Source organism: Schistocerca nitens, chromosome 1, assembly GCF_023898315.1.
Source record: "Schistocerca nitens isolate TAMUIC-IGC-003100 chromosome 1, iqSchNite1.1, whole genome shotgun sequence".
NCBI lineage: Eukaryota > Metazoa > Arthropoda > Insecta > Orthoptera > Acrididae > Schistocerca > Schistocerca nitens.
This window is the reverse complement of record NC_064614.1, coordinates 938801979-938824532: the sequence shown is the minus strand read 5'-3', so window position 1 is coordinate 938824532 and position 22554 is coordinate 938801979. Positions and strand designations below refer to the sequence as shown.

The window sequence follows — 22554 nt, the reverse complement described above, 5'->3', positions numbered from 1 at the left end:
TACAAATTACTTTGCTTGATCAGCCAGATGTGTGGCATTATTGCCCATTTGGCCGCCCAGTACAAGTCTGTCTATCTGGCGCCACTTTGGTGACTTGTGTGTCAATGAAGATAAGATGGAACAACACAAACACCCAGTCCCTGAGTGAAGAAAATTTCTGACCAGGCTGGAAATTAAACTCAAAACCCCATGATCAAGAGGCAGTGATACTAACCATAGACAACAAGCTGTCAGATTAATACACTGTATATTTTTTAATTCTGCATTTGTTTTAGTTTGTGTTGGATATCCTTGCACCATCAGTCAGTGATCATGTAACAACAGAATCAGTCTTTGATAACATGATGTAAACCAAAATAAGAATGATACCTCAGAAAACAAAAATGGTAACTTATTGATAGCGGAATTAATAGTACTTCCTGATGTTATTTCTAGTACTAGCTATCATGTTCACGAAATTTATTATGTGGTCACATACTGGTGAGTTGAGAGTAGCTTAATTATGTACATCTCTTCCCCAAGTCGTAGGACAGTACCAACTAGACAATCTTACAGTGATACACACCTTACAATAAACAAATATCAAAGATTCACTAAGCAACATGAATTCAAATGAGAAGGTGTAAACTAACCTCCACACCAGTAATGACTAATTGGCAGGTCTTTGACTGTATTGCCTCTCACTATGTAATATTACTCACTAACTAACGTCCAATTAACAGCTCAGAGATGGAACACACAATGACAGGAAAAAAAATCACAATGCTGAACAATAATTAATGTAGAGTAGTGAAATTTTGAAAATACATTTGTCTAGGTAACATATTTAAGGATTAACACTGCAAGATCACAGTGCGAGGCAAGCCTTTGCAAATGTGGAATTCTTGTCATTAATAACCAGTGTAACCACTAGAATGCTGAATGCAAGAGTTCAATTTGTGTGATGGAGTTCTATGCCTGTTGCACTTGGTCAGACAATACAGGGACGGTTAATGCTGTTTGTGCATGATGCTGGAGTTGTCACCCAATGACATCCCATACATGCTCAATTGGAGACAAATTTGATGATCTAGAAGGCCAAGGCAGCATCTCAAAACTCTGTAGAGCATGTTTGTAGTTGGTATGTGTTAATTTGCTGGAAATACCCCCTGTAATTCTGTTCATGAATGGCAGCATAACAGGTCATTGCCATACAAATCTGCAGTGAGGTGCATGGGATAACCAAAAAGAGTACTCCTGCTATCATACAAAATCACACCCCAGGCCATAACATATTGTGTAGGCAAGTGTGCCTAGCATGCAGATAGGTTGGTTGTAGGGCTTCATCTGACCATCACTGGCATCGAGGCAGAAGCAGTTTTTATCGGAAAATGAAACAGAGCACCTTCACCTTTCCCCCCACTGAGTTCTTCCGTGACAACACTGAAATCACAGATGGCAGTGATTTGGGGCCAGTGGGAAGGATGCTACAGGTCATCTGGCTTGGAGGTGTCCTTGAAGTAACTGATTTGTAACGGTTTATTGTGTCATCGTGGTGCCAACTGTTGCTCAAATTGCTGCTGCAGACACAGTAAGATGAGCCATAAACCCCCACAAGAAATCATCACATACAGTCAGATCCAGTGACCTTGGAGGCCAGTAATGTAGGGCTGAATCATTTGATCCAGGGTGACCAATTCATTGTTCAGTAATCCTTTGATTCAAAAATTCCCGCACTTCCAGATGCCAGTGTGACAGTGACTCAACCTGTTGGTAAAGGAAGTCATTCGGGTCGGTCTCCAACTGTGGGAAAAGAAAGTTATCAAGCATATTGAAATGTATGCTTCCTGTGACAATGTTCTCGGCACAGAAAAATTGACCATACTTCTTTTGCCCGCCCGGTTGGCCATGCGGTCTAACGCACGGCTTTCCAGGCAGTAAGGAGTGCCTGGTCCCCAGTACGAATCCGCCCGGCGGACTTGTGTCGAGGTCCGGTGAGCCGGCCAGTCTGTGGATGGTTTTTAGGCGGTTTTCCATCTGCCACGGCAAATTCGGGCTGGTTCCCCTTATTCTGCCTCAGCTACACTATGTCGGCGATTGCTGCGCAAACAAGCCATTACTCTACCACGCAAACATAGGTGTTACACTCGTATGGAGTGAGACGTTCCGTGGGGGGGGGGTCCACTGGGGACCGAACTGCACAATAACCCTGGGTTCGGTGTGGGGCGGCGGAAGGGTGAAGTGGACTGGGGTAGTCATTGTGGGGTTGTGGACCACTGCGGCTTATACAATAACCCTGGGTTCGGTGTGGGGCGGCGGAAGGGTGAAGTGGACTGGGGTAGTCATTGTGGGGTTGTGGACCACTGCGGCTGCAGCAGGGATGGAGCCTCTCTGTCATTTCTAGCCCCCCCGGTTAACATACACAATACAACACTCCTTTTCCTGGGGGGGGGGGGGGGGGGGGGAAATTGGGAGAGTCCCTCCCATGTTGTACAACTTCATATGATTGTTCCATACCCAATATTCTCACATTATGATGGTTCACCTTTCCATTTAAATGGAATGTTGCCTCGTCACTAAAGTGTGGTAGGAAACTGTCATCCTCCATATTGCCAAGAACAAAATTACAGAACTCCACTCGTTATTTGTCATCTTCATGAAGAGTTTGCAGTAAGACATTGGGGGCATGTTGAGCTGTCGAGCTGCACGGTGAATTTTGATTTCTGCTGACTCCTTGTGAAACTATGGCGGATGCGTTCGATGTCTGTGTCAGACACTATGGGATGGCCCAAAACTGTTCATGCCATTGTCTAATGCTCTGTGCTGTAGGAGGACTCACACCATGTCCAGAACGAAAGTCATGGTAAACAATTACTACTGACCTGCACTGTGCAAAATGTAGAACATAAAATGCTTTCTGTGGTCCCAACACCATTTTTACCAGAACTGAAGAGGGCGCATACTGCTTCTACCTAGTGGGAACCATGTAAAACTCCAGTGTATGCTCTTTCCAACAGTATGTTGTTCATCTACATATCTCGAATAACATAATAGGTATGATTTTTTAAAATCAAGTATTTCTTTCTGTTACATCCTGGATTCTAGTGACCACCGCTGCTAGCAATCTTATACAGTGGTTACATTCCAACCAAGTCTTTTTGCAATATTGCAGAAGGGACATTCAGGTTCTCATAGCCCTATTACACAGCCTTGTTCAAACTCAGTAAGGTGATGATAAAGGCATCTCTGTTGCCTTAAAGAGATTCTTGGCTAACATCAACTAACCACGTCCAGTCTCAAGTGGTGCAAATCTAATCTGCATTTTCATAGTGGCTCTACTAGTGCCACTGTTACGCAAAGGGTGCAAAGGTTGATCAAATATCATCTTTCATATATAGAAACATGCCAACCAACTTTGTCACACAACTACTTCTTGGTATAGCGATTTTTTCTGTCAGTGTATGTAAGTGAGATGACATTATTGCACCTAGAATTGTTTTATATAAGGGGATTTTCTCTCAAGATTAAAATCCAAGCGCTGGACAATGTCATAAACTTTTCTTGGAAAGTTAGGTCTGTAAGAAAATTTACCAGAATGAACACCCACTTTGAGCGTTTACGAAATTTCAGCAATGCAAATCGTACACAGTGAGACGTATCAAGTGGAACTCCATCACCTGTTGATTTATACTCCCATGAATAGCTAAACGTTTCCCTGATTTTTCATTTTGTTTTTGATAGTGACACACGAAACATGAGGAAAGTACAAGAACAAGTTAAAGTGTTATTTAGTCAAAAGCAAAGTTTCTAATCTTCCTGATTACAATGATGCAATTAATTTTATGAGCTCACTTAATTTAAAATTATAGCTAACTGAAAATGTTACCATAGTACACAATGGGGTAATAGGCAGAACTTGAAACAATTTTATTTATAAAATAACTGACACTGAAAGTTTGTACCCTCGTAACGTCAACTGCCTATTTTGTCTCACTGCTCTAGATCCTGACTTTTAATGCTTTACTTATATTGTCATATTTTTTCTGAATCATGATGCCAATCAATTATTAATTCAGGCACTAATTAATATTTTGCATAAATTATCTCCAAGAGGAATGCCATAACGCAGGGGATTCTCAACTAGGAAGCAGAACAGTGTTCCACATACTTTTATAATTTACTAACTTCCAACATTTTTTCATAACACAGAAAACAGTTAGGTTTCACAGTCCACTCAAAACAGTAAAATCTACATAGCTGAATTTCAAGAGATTGTGTGTTCACCAGATCACATTATGTTCTTTAACTGGTCCATCCCACCAACAATCATGTCTGCAGTCGGGAAGTAAACACTTAAAAACCATGTGTAACTAATTTGTAAAGTCTGTGGTGTGATCTCATTGAGTAGGATTGTGTCAAAGTCTCCACCCCGAAGTTAAACTCGAAACATCTCCACTGGTCAGCCAGAACATTATGTCCCCTTACATACTAGACCAACGACTCCGAGTCAGATCCAATAATGAGCTCAAGTTTCACACCCAATGTGTCAAATGAATTTCTAATTTATTTAACACAGAGTGTATATATAAAAAAAGGTTGCATGTAGTTCATACTGTACAAATTATGGATGTATGTAGCAATGTGTCAGTCATTACTTTCGTGCATTTCACTTTTTCACTTATGCAGATTAAGATTTCACAATTTACATTAACATAGTGTCCTTACCACTTGGTTCTTTTACTAAATATCCAACCATATGATTATAGTGGGAAAAATCTCCAAAGTGGTGTTGCTTCCATCTCTGCAGCTTATAAAATAAATTTCATTTTTGTAGAATCCAATAACTGGATTCATCATCAAGACACACTGTCAATTGATTTCATTAAACTACAGAATTGGGAATGGTAGGGTGATAACTGGAGACTATAAAACAACAGTTCTTTTAAAACAGAATATATATGGTGTTTTATTGACAATTAGAAAATAACATGACTCATGATATAACTATATACAATGACAATGTCTGAGAGATCAATACTTCAAACCACTATAATGGTAAGAAGACACTAGTCTTGTGCCCTGTTATCTTAGTAATGTAAATTACTGAATCAAAAACTAAAACTTGGATTGTGGAATGCTTTTTTAGAGTTACATGTGTAAAATGCAAGTAAATGTAAAATTGTAAAAAGTTCACTAAAACTAACAAACTGGAGGAATTTTTTCAATAGTAGAAATGAAATTAGACACATGTTCTACTTTATGTATCTTTTTTAAGAAGCAATTTAGTGATTTACAAAAAGCTATTACACTATTTTTAAAAATATCAAAATCAATCAAACAGTTGGTATGTTTAGAGAGAAAAGAAACTGAACTTAATGCTGAAACACAGACAATCCAGTTACTATTCAACTTTTCTAATAATGCAACATTTTGCCACTTTTATTGAAGATGAAGGTACACGTCAAAACATGATTATTTTCTTCCTTCCCATACTGTGGTAATACGGTAAGCTTAGTGTATTTGCATTTATATATTACTTAGGTACATCTAAAGAGCCATAGTTCATACTGTTATAATTAACACACACATTAAACAGCAATAACACCGAAAAATTTGTTGCAGCTACAAAAGAGACATTGATACAATTATCCCAAATTCTTAGGAACAATACAGTCAGAAGCTACTACTAAAATAAGAATCTCTTTCTAAATCACTTTTTGCAGACAACACATGTATAATAATAACTGTAAGAGTAATACTCCTTTGAGAATGATTTCTCAGCCTGTACATCAAATTATTATTACATTTTATCATTTTTATCAAATTAATATATATTTTTAGCACAAGAAAGGAAGCACTGTTTCAGCATACCTCCAACTATTATGAACACAAATGCGTTCACCTAATTAGCTAGTGGCTTCTCTTAAAATTTCCATTTTTCATACACATTAATTTTCCTGTAGTATGGGTACTGTATAAAAATATGGACATTCACTGCTATTACTTTAAATGTAAACAATGTTTTCTCTTAAATAATGATTAAATATATGTTAACAGAGTACAAGTCTGAATTTATTATTTCTTACATACCAAATCACCCTATGTTAAAGATATTGTAATAGGAGCAGATAATATTTTACCTCAAAACAGGTATACCTCATGATCTTGTTGGTAGCAAAATCAACATCCATATAAAAAGATTTAACTCACTTATGAGTCTCATTTCAAACTGAAGGATAGAAATTATCACTTTCAGTTTAACAAATGACTTCTTTCAATGGACTATTACAGTAATACATTTACAAAAATACATTATATGCTACTCTAGTTCATCTGAAATGAGGCTCACCTATCTTCCATATAAAAATAATTTAATAAACACTTAGAAGGAACAGACATCGTACAGCCATTTACATTTCTAACTTTTAAAAAATAAAGAAAAAGGGACACAATGCCCATTCTTTTCAAATGATCATACTTGTGGATAAAACTTATCAATACACAAAATCAACTGAGGAATAACAAAAGAGGTGTATAAAACTTCCACATAAATGCACCACTAACATTTACATTAACCACTAAAACTATGAGTTTGTGCTGCGATGTTCAAGTGAAGGACGTAATGTCAGACATCCTTCAACCCAGAAGTTAGGCCGTTCCAGCATACTTTGCCACAAGGTCATTTCTTTTCCAGTTGCATCCATCCAATCCACAGATTTCCCATAGTGTTTGCCTAGAAAAGATGAGAATATAAATAAATATTGTTGCCTTGTAATGGAGACTAAAAAGTCATTACTGAAAACAAGAAATAGGAAATGCTTTGTGTTCTGTTTTCTCCTGTGAACCAATCCTCCAAATCCAACTACGATTTGTCAAGCATTGTAAATTTATCAGTCTGCTATTAATATATATCAAATATCTTACAAGAAATATTCATCAATTGCAAGAGAACATAATATAACTCTAAAAAGGTTGTGTAATATACTAAAGACGTGAAAGAGATGTGGTTCAAACCTGCAGCTCACTATGCAAACATCTGGTGAAGTTATCCATCTAACTACTTATTTTAAGCAATGTTTTCCAACATAAACATATGGCAAAACTTATTCCCATTATTTACACAATGTACGCTTACACAGCTGGCATTTGCAATATTGCTGATATTTGATTTACTGGCATAAGACTGTGGTCCAAGGCATAATGCCCTACCTAATGTTTCGTTTTACAATGCTGGAGACTTCATCACAGACTTTGATGACTCAGAAAGCTGTTACATGGCCTCATGGAGAAAAAGAACTGTCTGAATTTCTACATTTTCTAAATAATCATAATTATCATTAGCAGTCCACACAAGAACCAGCAATGCTCCCAAAGCTGTTTTTGCTACTAGGACTAATACTGTAATGAAAGGGGTTCAACTGCCAGAAGACAACCTAAGCTGTTACTACAGCAGGAAAAATTCCTCAACATTTTTGGTGCTGCATGCTTCTGCATTTAATAAATGTTTGTGCAATTTACTAGTTTTTGTTCAATGTAGAGAATCTTCGTAGATGCTAGTGTTGATGTTTATATAGGTGTAAACGGAGACAGCTAGATCCAGCCACATGAAACACACTACACAGCACACACTAATATAAAGCTCACCATGGAAAAAGAAAAAGACAGTCATATTTAATTTTTGGACGTACAGGTAATTAGAAAACCTGATAGATAGATAGGTCTATACAGAAAGCCCACTCACCTTCACAAAAATTCTAATAATCATCCATAGCAGAAACAAGGAGTGATCAAAACATTAGTAAACTGGGCTGAAAAAATATGTGAACTACAGTACTTGGAGGGTGAGGTCAATCAATTAACCTATCAGTAAAAGGCCAGAGTGCAGTGGACCCCATGGGCCATACTTTTGAGTATAATCCTGAGATAGAGGCACAGGCACTGCTGAGGTTCTGAACAGCTGTCACAGGCATTTACCCAAGTGTGCTCCATGGATTTTCCTCATTTGTGCACTAGAATTTGATGAGTAAACATCTTCATTCTCTCCATTGGGGTTTACTGCACTCCACCTTTCCGTGCTTGTTGCCTGTATTTTCAAAACTGCTGTGCCAGACATAAGTGACAGACACTTTGTACATATTCATAATACTATATCATAATACATTATTACGACAGCCTTATACTTTCTGATGTAAATAACAAGTGGGCCAATTGTATTTGTCTGCTGTATTAAATTACAATCATTTGATTATAGTATATTACAACTATGCATATTACATTATATTTTAGATGTCATCATACAGATGGGAAAGTGCTAGGCTGAAAGAGCTACTAATCCTCCAGGCCCACAGCAGGTTAGGACCAGATCTTGGAACGTCATCAAAGAAGCTCGTGGATGAATGGGAAACGCGAGAAGTGCAAAGACTCTTGAGAAAGCCCTTAGTCTTTTCGTTACACCAGAGACTGTCCAGATCATCGTTGACTGCACCAACAAGAAGACCGAAAACTACAAGACCGAGACAGATAGCCTGTATGAGAAGACGGACAAACCTGGCAAGCTTCTGGGCCACCGATGAGACTGATGATGAGATCTTCCCCCTGATGATGAACGTGACTCAAGTCAGATTCCTCCTGGGCTGTCTCAAGTTTGATGATCTCAATACCCGACAGATTTGATGTGCACAGGATGAACTCTGTCCAATCTGTGAAGTCTTCGGCTAGTTCAACAAGAACTGCCATGACAGTTGCATCCTCGGTAGCAACATTACAATTGACAGGAGTTTCTATGGTTGATGCTTTTTCATTCAATACATCCTGACAAAGATGGCCAAATACAGCACCAAGATCTTCACCATGTATGATTGATTCTAAGGTGTTCTACATCTCCTGCATGAAGGTGTATGTTGGAAAGCAACATGAGGAGTTTTCCACAAGAACAACTTTCCAGCTAATGTGATTGAACACTTCATAGCAAAGAGATCTGGATCGGGAAGAAACCTAACAATGGACAACTGGTACACCAGTGAAACTTCGTGGCAAATTAAAACTGTGTGCCGGACCGAGACTCAAACTCAGGACCTCTGCCTTTCGCAGGGCAAGTGCTCTACCATCTGAGCGACCCAAGCACGACTCATGCCCCGTCCTCGCAGCTTTACTTCTGTCAGTACCTCATCTCCTATCTTCCAAACCTTACAGAAGCTCGCCTGTGAACCGTAGAAGACCTAAGTAGAAGAAGTAAAGCTGTGAGGACGGGGTCTGAGTCATGCTTGGGTAGCTCAGATGGTAGAGCATTTGCCCGCGAAAGGCAAAGGTCCCGAGTCCGAGTCTCGGTCCAGCACACAGTTTTAATTTGCCAAGAAGTTTCATATCAGTGCACACTCTGCTGCAGAGTGAAAATCTCATTCTGGTACACCAGTGTTCCACTGGCCACTACAAACCTACGCAAGCACAAGATGACTCTGGTTAGAATGTTTAGGAAACAAAAAAAAAATCCCTAAATTTGTCTTGCCGAACATGCGATCTCCCTTTGTCCCAATTGCATCCCTGAAGCTGAAGCACCTGCCAAGTGACTTCAAGGCTGTTGTGAAGGACAAACGCAGGCACATATACAGAACTTGGACAGTTATTGTATGTTGGATTTATTATGTAAGCACTAATGTGTTCATTGTCAAGTGTTACAAAGATAAATGTTCATTATAAAATGTTATCATTTATCATATAAATATGCGATTTGTTCACTGTAAAATGTTCTACAGCAGGAGTATATAAAATCTCATGCACTTGTTGCCTAGTGTACATAGTAACTACAAAAAGAAGTAATAAAAAGGAACAAAATGTAAAACAACAAAGTAGTAGAGGTCTTGCATGGAAAATCAATGGAGGTAGGATAATTGTAGAAATGATGGGTTACCGCACCCCATCTTTGTGTTGATGGTAGAGGATCCACCTTTCCAATGAAAGGTTAAGAATGGCCTTCACAAGAAATGGGTACTCTGACAAAGAGATAAAAAGGGTGCTACAGCCTAGAAGATCCAGAGTTTCTAATGAAAAATAACTGACTAATGGGAAAATTTTCCTTCCATTTATAAAATCTATCACAGTACTCAGAAAACACAGTATTGATACAGTGTTTACACCAATAAGAAAGGTATGCGAATCCTGAACACTGCAAAGGACCTAAACATGCTGCTTGCCACAGCAGGAGTATATAAAATCTCATGCACTTGTTGCCTAGTGTACATAGTAACTACAAAAAGAAGCATTAACACCCGTCTCAACCTACATGTGACCAACTGTCACCTGGACAAGATGGATAAATCAGGATCATGCACTAGTACCTGCTTCCTGTAACGCTATTGCTAACCTTTCCACCAAAACCCTCAGCTCCACAGAAGTTTGAATCCTATCCCAACGCCTCACCTTTAGCATTACACTCAAATTCAACCGTGCTGGACTTGTCAAAGACCTACTCTCCTTCTCCTGATTCCTGCAATGGAAGCACTTCTTTGCCGCCAATCCCTCCAACTGAAACTAACCAATTCCAACACTGAACCCTGCCTCTTCTAGTTCATACCACGATCCTCCCGCCTAACTATCTGGTCACCTTCCAGGAATTCTTTACCTCCAACTTGGCATCACCATCCTTCCCCAGGTCTCTTCCTCAGAACATCAACCTTTCAGTAGAAGGAAGAAGAGTCCTATACAAAACAAATCCTGACCTAATTATCCTACCTGCAGACAAAGGTTCCACCACTGTTGTTATGAATTGCAGTGACTACCTAGCAGAAGACCTATAAATTCCGTCAGAGTGATCCCACCTCGTAAGTCCAACACAAACTCCAGTCCCTGCTTAAAACCTTAAGCCCTTCCCAGAACATTTCCCCTGAATCCACTTCCATCCTCACCCCTATGACACTCCACATACCCGTCTTCTACATTCTCCCCAAAATCCACAAACCCAACAACACTGGATGCCCCATTGTGGCTGGTTACTGTGCCCCCACAGAAAGAATTTTGCTATTCATTTACCAACAACACCTACCAATTGCCTGTAATCTAGCCTCCTACATCAAAGACACCAACCACTTCCTTCACCAACTCTCCACTGTCACCACCCCTTTTTACCCCATGGATCCCTACTTGTCACTGTTGATGCCACATCCTTCATGCCCATAGTGTTACCACTATTGAAACTACCTTTCCCAATGTCCTTAAGTCTCCAAACCCACTATTTCATTCCTCAAACACCTTACTAACTTTATTCTACCCCATAACTACTTCTCATTTGAAGGGAAGGTATGTCAGCAAATCCACTGCAAAGCAATGGGCACCTGCATGGCATCCTCCTATGACAACCTCTTTAAAGGCCATCTAGAGGAGGCCTTCCTAGCCTTCCAAAACACCAAACCCCTAGTCTGGTTCAGGTTTATTGACAATATCTTCATGATCTGGACTCGGGGCAAAGAGAGCTAAGACACACTATCTTCATTCCTTCACCATCTGAATACCTTCTCTTCCATTTGCTTCTCATCTCCCACCCTGTTTATTTGCTGCCCTCTGCCAACGCATCCACTCATCTTTCCCCACTCCTCTCCTTTTTAGCTCCTTTTCCCCCACCTCCCTGCCCCATAAACTCCTGACACTGCACCTGTTGGCACTCTAGTCCCTGCACACTCCACCAGACAGCGTTCGTCTTTCTCCCCACCTGTACACTACTATCCCTTCACCTTCCCTACCCCCTCCAGATTGGTATCTGCATCCCAAATGATGCTGTATTCCAGTCCAAGATGCTAGAGTTGACATTCATGTGTACATGAGGTGTGTGTGTGTGTGTGTGTGTCTTTGTGTGTGTGTTTTACTGATGAAGACTGTGGCTGGAAGCTATATGTGAGTGTCTTTTAATTGTATGTCTTTGCAACTTGAAGTGTCTTCTTTATGGTATGTAGCAAATCTGTCTTTTCCTACACTGTTTAAAGTAATTATGCAGATTGAGGCGTTGATCTGACAGTGAGCCAATGGAAGCAATATCATACTTGCAATTCTTTTCAGCATTGCTTGTAGCATTTACGAGAACATTTCTTTATGTATATGTCAAACTAACTTTAAAACCACTTCTGAAAAATTGTTAAAACAACATTTATAAGGGCAAAGCAAAGAAAGTTTTCAGCACAATACTGAAATGACATTTATATCAACAAAATTTTGTTTTCCATATTTTAGTACACATTTCACAGACTATAACTCAAGTGTCAACTTGATATGGGGAATAGTTTCATCTATATGATGTGGTCTCTTCAGATGAATAAACTGGAATACCATAACATTAAAAGATACTTTGTTTTGTATATTTTATTGTCAACAGAATTCACCCAAAGTTTGTGAAAGTTACAAACAAACTACTACTTCTTTTTTACCATTTGGGTGAAGATAGGCCACTGAAGGACTTCCCAAGACAATAATTGCAGGTGAAAGCATAAAGAAGGTGCACCATATGGTATTGAATGACACATCACAGCCCTCAGTAAAACACATCCATTTTGATCTTACATGTTTTCTAACATCTTGTACCATTAGGTAATACTTTTGCTATTTTATCATCTCTAGGAATCCAGCAGAGAACTTGGGCATGGCCCATCTATCATCCCTTTGCATGGCTACATTTGTTTGTTTCCTGGCCTGTGTTACTAATTCCCAACACGACTGGTGAACAACAACTCTCAATACTGAATGTTTTGTGCATGGAGAGTTGATGCCTCACAACCTTAGGTTAAACTGGAGATACACACCCACGACAAACTTTCCTTTTCAAACATATTGGAAACTTAATTTTGAAATCTATATTCATTTTGTAAAAAGTACTTAAGGCTATTATTATTTACATGTTTATTTTTTTGCTGTCTAAACATTAACTGTGTTAAACACAAAAACATATCGACTGGTTCTATGAGTACACTGTTAATTTGCACCCTTTCCTTTTTAATATGTTCATGATACATCATTTTAGTATTATTTTAACTGATTTCTTGTTCTCCCTTCAAATTTGATATATCAAATTCTTACATTCATACTTGAAGTTCATCTACAGTGCAAACAAATGGAACAATGTCATCCGAAAATCAAATGATATATCCATAAGTATGTATTTATTCTTTGTTTATCCCGTTCAGGAAACTGCTAACACCCTCCACCTCTGATGAGAATAGTTTAGGTGATACAGAATTTCCTTGCCTGGCTCCTCATTCAATTGTGAATTGCGAATTACCATCATGAAGTCAAGCAGAAGTTTCATGCCATTATAAAATACTTTTCATGTATATTTTATTGTCAATAGAATTCATCCAAAGTTTGTGAAAGTTACAAACTAACTACTACTTCATTTTTAACATTTGGGTGAAGATGGGCCACTGAAGGACTTCCCAAAACAATTATTATGGATAAAAGCATCAAGGAGGTACACCATAAATTTTTAACATTTGGGTGAATGACACATTATTTTCATTGTACTATGATAGTCTGAATCAATGACTTATTTCTCAAGGGCTGTCAATACAAATCGTGTTGAAACTGAGCCAAGACCTTTCATAGTTCCTTTATGAATCCCAAACAAACTGATAATTAATACTCATTGTTTTGTTCTATAATTTTGCTCATGATCTGAAAATGGTCCATCATGTTACATGAACTTCAGCAGCCAGCATGTTCCTTTTGGTAGCTTAAAATCTCCATTTTTTTCCTGTACCCTACGTTATAATTTTAATGAACCTCCTGTGAATTACACAGGAAATGCTGAAAGGTTTGTAACATTTTTGTTTCTCGTCAGTCTCCTTTATTGTGAAGTATAATAATATAGCACTGTTCAGACATTCTGTAAATACACAGTAGGTTTAATAAATACAGACTACCTCAAAATGCACTGAGGTGCAAAACTAAATTAACTTTCACATGATGTTTCTTTAACTGTGAAGTAACATAGGTAGATGAAACTTGGATCATACACAGAAACAGTTGCTACAGTGTATACCAATAATAACTGAAAGAAATACACAATCAGATGAACAGAAATAATACTTTTATTCAAAGACAATAATTACACTGAAATCACCACCATTTATGAGGGTCCCCTAACGTTACAAAACATGGGACATGGTTCTTAATAAGTTGTGTGATGACCATGGAAGTGAAGCATGCTCTATAACATGCTCCCTTGCTGTGCACAAGAACGGTAAGGAAGTCTTGTGGCAAGCCATTCCATTCCTCCATCAGCTTAGTTTACAAATGCTGGATGGTCATCACTGCATGTGGATGTGTTGCAACAAGTCTCCCCAATACAATCCGCACATGCCCATGGGATTTATGTTGGGGGAATGGGCACCCTAGTCCAAGGACCAAATGGCATCTCGTTCCAAGAGTTCCACCATCTGTACAGTTTGATGCGGGTGCACATTGTCATTCATAAAAATTAAGCCAGGGCTGAATGAGCCCGTGAAAAGAAGCAGTATCACAATAATGTTGATTGAAGAGTATGCTGTGTTCAAAGATTTGGAGGTCAGTACACGCATGCAATATGTTGCCTCCCTACACCATATCAACTTGACCACCACAACGATCATGTTCGACAATGTTCTTGGTTGATTCCCATACCCTCAAATGGTGAGAGGTGGGCATCAGTAATGCACCCAAGAACATTGTTGAATATGGTCACTTTATCATCTGTGATAGTCACACACCCTTTTTTAATGTCATGGGGATCATAAAAAAATCACAGTCACTTCAATGTAATTATTGTTTTTGAATAAAAGTGTCATTTCTGTTAGTCTCATTGCATATTTCTTTCAGTTACCTTCTGTTCTGTAGGATCTGTTTCTATACACGAACCAAGTTTCATTGAGCTAAGTGACTTGGCAGTGGCACATCATGGGGAAGTTACTTTCATCCGTAAATTTCACACACCAGTGTAAAATAAGGAACGAAGTTTAGGAAAATTCTCATCATATTAGTTTGGTAATTGAAAGTCCATGTGGAATGTAAATAATTTAAGGAAAAAAGATGAATCCTTTTTCAAGCTAGCAAAGAATAATTAAAAATGCACAACAGCAGGTTTCGTGTACTGGAAAGAGTGTTGCCAGCCACAACAAAAACAATACAGGAAATTTCATCCTATATAGTTCCATATTTGTTACAGTAAAGTGTACCACTTATTTCTCATGCAAAAATAGTTCCCAAACTTACTGAAACTTCTGTGTAATTTGGCAAGTTCACTACCTACTAGTTAATCAATTTTATTGAAATGAAATGATCTCTAGGAACCTCCCCTTCTTCTTACCAAAATGGTTTTGTACACCTCATCTGGCAATTATTGCCAGAAAGTAATTATTTTCATTATCAAATATCAACATTTCTAATTCATCTATTCTCATTTAAAGAAATTTGAATGCTTGAACAATTTTGTCCCTGTTGTTAGTTACCCTGCTGTCTGCTATTGCAACTCATACAATGACTACTTCATACTATTTGTAATTGATTTTTGTACCATATATTCACTGTTCCTTCTTATGTGAGAGTGCATCCTCTTGCAGACATTCCCAAATGATTTTGTTTGTTTAATTCAGTTTATTCAATCATTTTCCTGTTACCATTTGATTACTCTCCGATTTGCTATTAATAATAAACAAATGGTTGTAGTGCATAATTGTGGTTGGAGAAGTTGGTGTCAATCAGCTCTCTGTTGCCTTTATCAGTGTGTAAGCCACAAGCAATTGAAATGGGTGGTGTTACCGAGCCTCTCACCAGTAGTGATGTATGTTCACCTTCTGCAAGCAGAAGGAGACAGTGCCACCAAGATTCATCGGTGTTTGTATTGTATGTATGCAGAATAGGGTAGGAGTGACAGTGTATCATGAGGGAATAGTGGATATAATTGAATCTGTTTGCTTAGATGTGCATGATGAAAGTGGTTGAAGAAGTCATTCTGATGCGACTGAGACCCATTCAACAAGGTGGCAAAATTGTGTATGTGAAATGTCAGAGCACAATTTCCAAACTTTCTGAAGCTATATCTAGGATTTCATGGATAACCTTCTTTTGTTGGTGGGTACAAAAAAGTATAAATGATGTTCAAAGAATGAATTCAGACTTTGCATTCCTTCGGTGTTACTACGAACAGTAGAATGAATTTCTGAAAGAATTGTGACAGGAACCAAGTTATGGGTGCAATATGTGAACTATGAAACTAGCTGGCTACTCAACACTTCACAACTGATGATGAGCTCAAGAATGCTGTCAACAACTGGTTGAAGTGCCAAGTGGGATCATCGTTGATAAAGGGATAAAGAAGCTGGTTCATGGTATGACAAATGTTTGAATTTGGGTGGCGAGTTTGTAAAGAAGTAATGTCAACATGATGGTAATGATTGTATATTTAATATTTATCTATTTTCTTTCTTTTTTAATATAAATCTTTTAAAAGCTTTTGTACTACGTCATAAGCTCTCCAAAATTTGTTTTGCATATTTCAATCTTTTCCTCAACTGATTACCTTTCCCTCCAGTGAAAAGTTAATTATTCCTGGATTCTGTCCTTTCTTCTGATAATGGTCTTCCGAAGATTTCTTCTCAGATTTTTTGAGAATGTCTTCATTTTGTTGTTTATCTGTCCACTCAATTTTTAAAGACTGTCAAAGTGTCATGTTTCAATTGCTCCCAAAATTTCCTGTTTTCAGTATTTTCAACTGATCATGTTTCACTTCCATACAATAGTGTCATATGTGGCGGAAAGATTTGCAGTCTACTGATACCACATTTTTAAACCTGATACAAGTAGAGATAGTTTTTCAAGTTCTTTCAAAAGAAGCTTTAATCTAACAGGTCAAAGTTTATATTCATCACTGTAATCAATGAAAAAATGCACTAAATTGACCAAGGGAAGAAGCTGCAGTTTTGCATCTGACTCTTGCTCATGCTACTTGATCAACAAAGAGGAAGAGAGCAAGTAGAACAGGCATAAGAATGATATGCACTATATTCAGCACACTCATTCTTGAACTACAACAAGCTCTTTAAATATACAAATGACAGCATACATCTTAAGGATCTTGTTACAAACACCAACACAAAGCAACAAGATAGGATTTTTAATTGTAAATTCCAAATCCACAGACTTTTTTATCTACAAGGGTGTGCTGAGAAGCAATGCCTGTTCTCAATATTGGTTGAGGTATTACATGTCTTGTATATTACTTGGCCAACTATCCTGCTTCTTGACACAAGTTGCCACCCTCTGCCCTCTGTCACCAGAGAGCTCCCACCTGGCAGTTCCTTCATAACTATGTTGTTGCGTGAGAAACAGGATGCTGTAATCAAGTTTCTAAACACAGAAAAGTGTCTCCAACTGAAATCCATAGAATGATACTGTGTATAGTGACAGTGCCAGATCACACAGAAGAACTTTGACATCTGCGACAATCTGACGCCATGGGTTCACTGACATTGATTGTCCACCGTACAGTTCTGATTTGGCCCCATACTATTTTCATCTGTTTCCAAAACTCAAAGAACACCTTTGAGGACCTCACTTTGATAGTGATGAAGGGGTGCAATCAAGGGTGAGGTTATGGCTAGATTAATGATGTCAAATGTTACACATTGATGGTATCACCAAACTGGTCTCTCATTGAGAGAAATGTATTCATTTCGAGGGTGATTATGTTGAGAAATAAATATGTAGACATGAAGAATAAAGATGTAGAAAGTTAATAACATTTGTTTTATTTAAAAAGTTTCAAGGGTTTTCACATAAAACATTGAGAGGCACTACTTCTCAGCACGCCATTCTCCTCACAAAAGAAAGACAGAAGCCATCCTTAGGCACAATTTCCCTTACCTTGTAACAGATGGGTCTGCCCACAAAGGGTTTTCAACCACATATCCAAGGATGCATACTTGCTACCCTCATTAAATGTTATTATTATTTTATTTAACTACAATGAAATTTACACTATTTTCAATGTTATCTCTGCCAACTTTTCAGAATTCATCTCATTGCTCTGGTGTCTGAGCCACTGCTGAGTTGCTGTATCTGAACAAGGTGCCATGTAAAAATGCTTTGAAAGGGCTGAAGAGATGACAACTGGATGATGTGGAGTCACAAGTGTAAGGTGGATTTTATTACTTTTTTACTTTATGTTGTAGCATGTTAGAGTAAAATTCACTAATCATAAGATGCTGTTCTAAAGAGTCACAAACATTTGGGCTCAAGAGTTTCAGAGTGTTGTTAACTTTCTTTACAGGCAGAACCAAAAATTGGAATTTTTTGGTGAATCAGGAAGTTTCTGTTTACCATTTTGAAATTTGAATGATATCTATATTTCATCATTGGTTATAACACAGGCATTTCCTTCCATTAATAACTACTGTCTAAGTTCAATAAAAATGTCTTTATCAGCTTGAGTTCACTGTCTTGGATACCATCTCAGACAAGTTCAGTAACAATTAATCTTGTCACAAATGCCTGGACACACCACTTGAACACCATTATTTGCCAATGGGGACATTTACACTAACTTTTAGTGTTTCAACCGACACTTCAGATAGCAACTAATCAAACTGCTTAAACACATTTCTGTTGATTTTCATGCCACTGTGTCAAAATTATTTCAGCGAATTTTATCTCATTTCACACCTAGGGACAACAATGTCATTGCTTTGGGTGATTCACAATTTGAGAGGGGCCGATGTTTTGAAAGGAATGAAAGAAATTACATATGCTTTTATTTCTTTTAAACAGGAGACTAATTTTGTACCCAAGGTTGCCAGCATTCAGTGATTTTTCTACTAATGCAGTTGTTTTGGTACAAATTGAATTTCAGTCATAGACATATGTGACCACAGATGCAGAGAAGTGAACTTTGACGAGCCAAACTGTAACTGGAATTAAAGACAAACTAGAACTTAAGAACACTATTTTTATAATTGGTTCTGTATTATTCAAAATTTTTAACACACCTGTCCCAAGATTAAATCGTAGACCTCCAAGAAATTCATTACTTGCTAGTCTATCATGGTCCCAAACTGTCAGCTCCAGACTTCTTTCTGAGAGTTCTTGTAAGCTGACATCTTCATAAGTGAATGTGTAGTTCCACACAGGATTACAAGTCCGTCGAAGTACAGGCGTCTTTTGCTTAGAGCTGCGTCCTTTGTCCGGAAGCAAGTAACTAAGGAAATAAAAATAAATTACATACACTACATGTACTAAAAAGATATGAAGACATTGTGAGTATACTTCAATGTAGAAATGCACACATACTGTATTCAGGGTTCTACTGCCAACAACAACTGTACTTTATACTCATCTATTATCTTTTTCAGTGTGCAACTTTTTAAAAATCAGTTCAGTACCCAAATTTACGAGATGCATAAAAATGATATGTGTTAATATAAAAAAGACAATGATGACATCTACCGGGTGCTCAAAAAGTCAGTATAAATTTGAAAACTGAATAAATCACGGAATAATGTATATAGAGAGGTACAAATTGACACACATGCTTAGAATGACATGGGGTTTTATTAGAACCAAAAAAATACAAAAGTTCAAAAAATGTCTGACAGATGGCGCTTCATCTGATCAGAATAGCAATAATTAGCATAACAAAGTAAGACAAAGCAAAGATGATGTACTTTACAGGAAATGCTCAATATGTCCACCATCATTCCTCAACAATAGCTGTAATCGAGGACTAATGTTGTGAACAGCACTGTAAAGCATATCCGGAGTTATGGTGAGGCATTGGTGTCGGATGTTGTCTTTCATTATCCCTAGAGATGTCGATCGATCATGATACACTTGCGATTTCAGGTAACCCCAAAGTCAATAATCGCATGGACTGAGGTCTGGGGACCTGGGAGGCCAAGCATGACGAAAGTGGCGGCTGAGCACACGATCATCACCAAACGACACGTGCAAGAGATGTTCCACATGTCTAGCAATATGGGGTGGAACGCCATCCTGCATAAACATCGTACATTCCAGCAGGTGTTTATCAGCCAGGCTGGGGATGATGCGATTCTGTAACATATTGGCGTACCTCTCACCCATCACGGTAGCAGTTACAAAACCAGAACATGCATTTCCTCGAAGAAAAAAGGCCCGATAATGGTAGATGTGGTAAATCCAACTCATACCGTGACTTTCTCGTGCAATGGAGTTTCCATGACAGTTTTAGGATTTTCGATAGCCCAAATTCTGCAGTTGTGGGCGTTGACAGATCCTCGGAGCGTGAAATGAGCTTCGTCGGTCCACAACACGTTACTCAACCGATCATCATCTTCCGCTTCACTAAATCGCCAGGTAACAGTTCATGATGCCTGCGGATTTTGTACGGATAGCATCGGAGGGTACCCGTTCGAATCCCCTTCCTATGGTGATAGGATCGTAACGCTGAACTATCACATTCCCCATTCTGATAATACAGCTTCACTAAAAGTGCCTTTTCAGGTAATGTCAACATGCTGCGACTGCTGGCGCATCTGACTCTCTCTCTCTCTCATTACAGCTCCTTTTATACATGATTGTCATGCGCAATCACTGACATTTTGCTGTCCAGTGCCATCTGTCGGACATTTTGTGACTTTGTTTTTTGTGTGTCAATTTTTAACTCTCTATCTACATTATTCCGTGACTTATTAAGTTTTCAAATTTATACTGACCAAACAACATGATGATAAACGACCAAGTAGGTCAAAGGAAATATTAGATTTAAATACAAAAAAGGAATCAATAAAGCATCCTTTCAAAAAGTGTGTACCACTGTGTAGAAGAGGTGTGCTCAAGAAGTTGTTACATCCCCACAGAGCAGAAAATAATTATCATAAAAGAAATTAACATAAAAAATTAATAGTGTTTGAAAAATGCTATATTGATACAGATGAACAGGCACACTAGGGAGAAACACTAAGGAGGCATCATTTACAAAGAGGCCTTCAGAAAGTACAGCAGTTTTGTTAGAGTTATTTACATTAGTTTAACTGGCATGGAAAGTACAGCTTGATGGATAAATGTGAAAAAACAGTATCTGGCATGAGATTTCCCCATCCATACCCAAAGTTCATCTTCACAAGTTTGTATGACTGAAGGATTGTGTGTCACTCCAAAGAAACAAAATCTTAGACCACCAACTGCTATTACAGTATGGGGTGTTAATGGTATTGTAAGAAACACATTCTCTCACCACAAGATGAGAGAGTGCTTTCCAAAAATATGAGCATACTGCAGAGTGATGTGGTTACGAAACTCAGTAGATTCTATTGTATCATAAGTATTGTTACAGACTTAGTAATAAGTTACAGGGATAGTAAGAAATACATATGTAAGATATATGTATCTGTTAATGTAAGAATTGTGAAAATGTATACTGACGTCGTACTACACATAAACCAAATAGTAATGGTAGAAAGGAAATGAACATTAAATTGATAAGAAAAGCTTTGTAATAGTTGTAATAGGAATACTAGGTTAGTAGTTAACAGTTAAAGACATGATATAATGAAAGCTTTATGATATCTATACATGCTATCCATGTAACGTAACATGTATGACCTTGAAAGTCTCTTCGGGTGTGCTGCTGGATCCTAAAACCAACTCTATTTCATATTTTGGTGATCAAACTGGTCGCCATCTTCAGGAAAATGCTCCATTCTCGGCGGGACTCATCAGCAGAAGCAGCTTTCTCCTGAAAATGGCGACCAGCTGGATCATCGAAATATCAAATCGAGTTGATTTTAGGATCCGGCAGCAAACCCGAAGAGACTTTCGAGACTTATTACGCCAGGAAAGCCTACAAAGTCACATCTATGACCTTCTTTTGTTACTATCACAGATCTCTGTCTTCAGGGGAGGCTCTCCACTAAGTTCTGATACACTAAAGTTGGAATTTGATTGTATTTTTCATGGATTGTAATAAAGATACACTGTTAAGTTTTTTGATGAGTTCCTCGGTCACATGACCCACACTCCGGTCTGGTTAATTCAAGAAATATATAAGGTTCATACAAATTATATGAAAAGGTCTGTCCAGACAATTTTTCGCCCATGCTTTGTGGACAGGATCAGCATCATCATGTCAATACGGAGAAGGTATAATCCAAAACCTATGGCACTGAGTATTGTTGCCTAGCATGTTTATATTTTTGTACACTACTGTAATCATTTTACAATACACTGGCAAAGTCAACATCTGATCCACAGCCACAGTCAATTTTTAAATAATATCTTTTTGGGGATTTGTTCATTAAATTTGGAAACATTAAAAACAACTATAAAAGCAATATTTCACATGTCTTTGCAGCGGTCATCTACAGGGTGGTTCAATTATTTATTTTCTCTTAAGAGGACTGCTACAAAGAGAGCTGAAATGGTAGTGTTGTAGTTGGTTTTAGTATTTCAAAATGAGGCAGCTACATAGCCAAAATAATTTTATTCAAAGTCACAATATGTTTAAATATAATATTACAGTTCAGCAAAATTGACACTGCTGAGGTCCAATACTCTGATACATTATTATACAGTGACTACATGGCTGTCAGT

At 38.0% G+C, this 22554-nt stretch overlaps 1 protein-coding gene across 1 annotated transcript in view; it reads right to left on the bottom strand.

The window, feature by feature from the left end:
• Window positions 1-4922: 4922 nt before the first annotated feature.
• The window catches only part of LOC126194010 (uncharacterized), a 595904-nt gene continuing 578272 nt past the window's right edge, over window positions 4923-22554 (bottom strand). The window contains exons 10-11 of the mRNA XM_049932733.1: window positions 18975-19183; window positions 4923-6712 (exon numbers count right to left, since the gene is read on the bottom strand). Of these exons, the coding sequence (XP_049788690.1) occupies window positions 6564-6712; window positions 18975-19183 (358 nt within the window). The 3' untranslated portion in view covers window positions 4923-6563. The remainder of the gene's footprint in view (window positions 6713-18974; window positions 19184-22554) is intronic.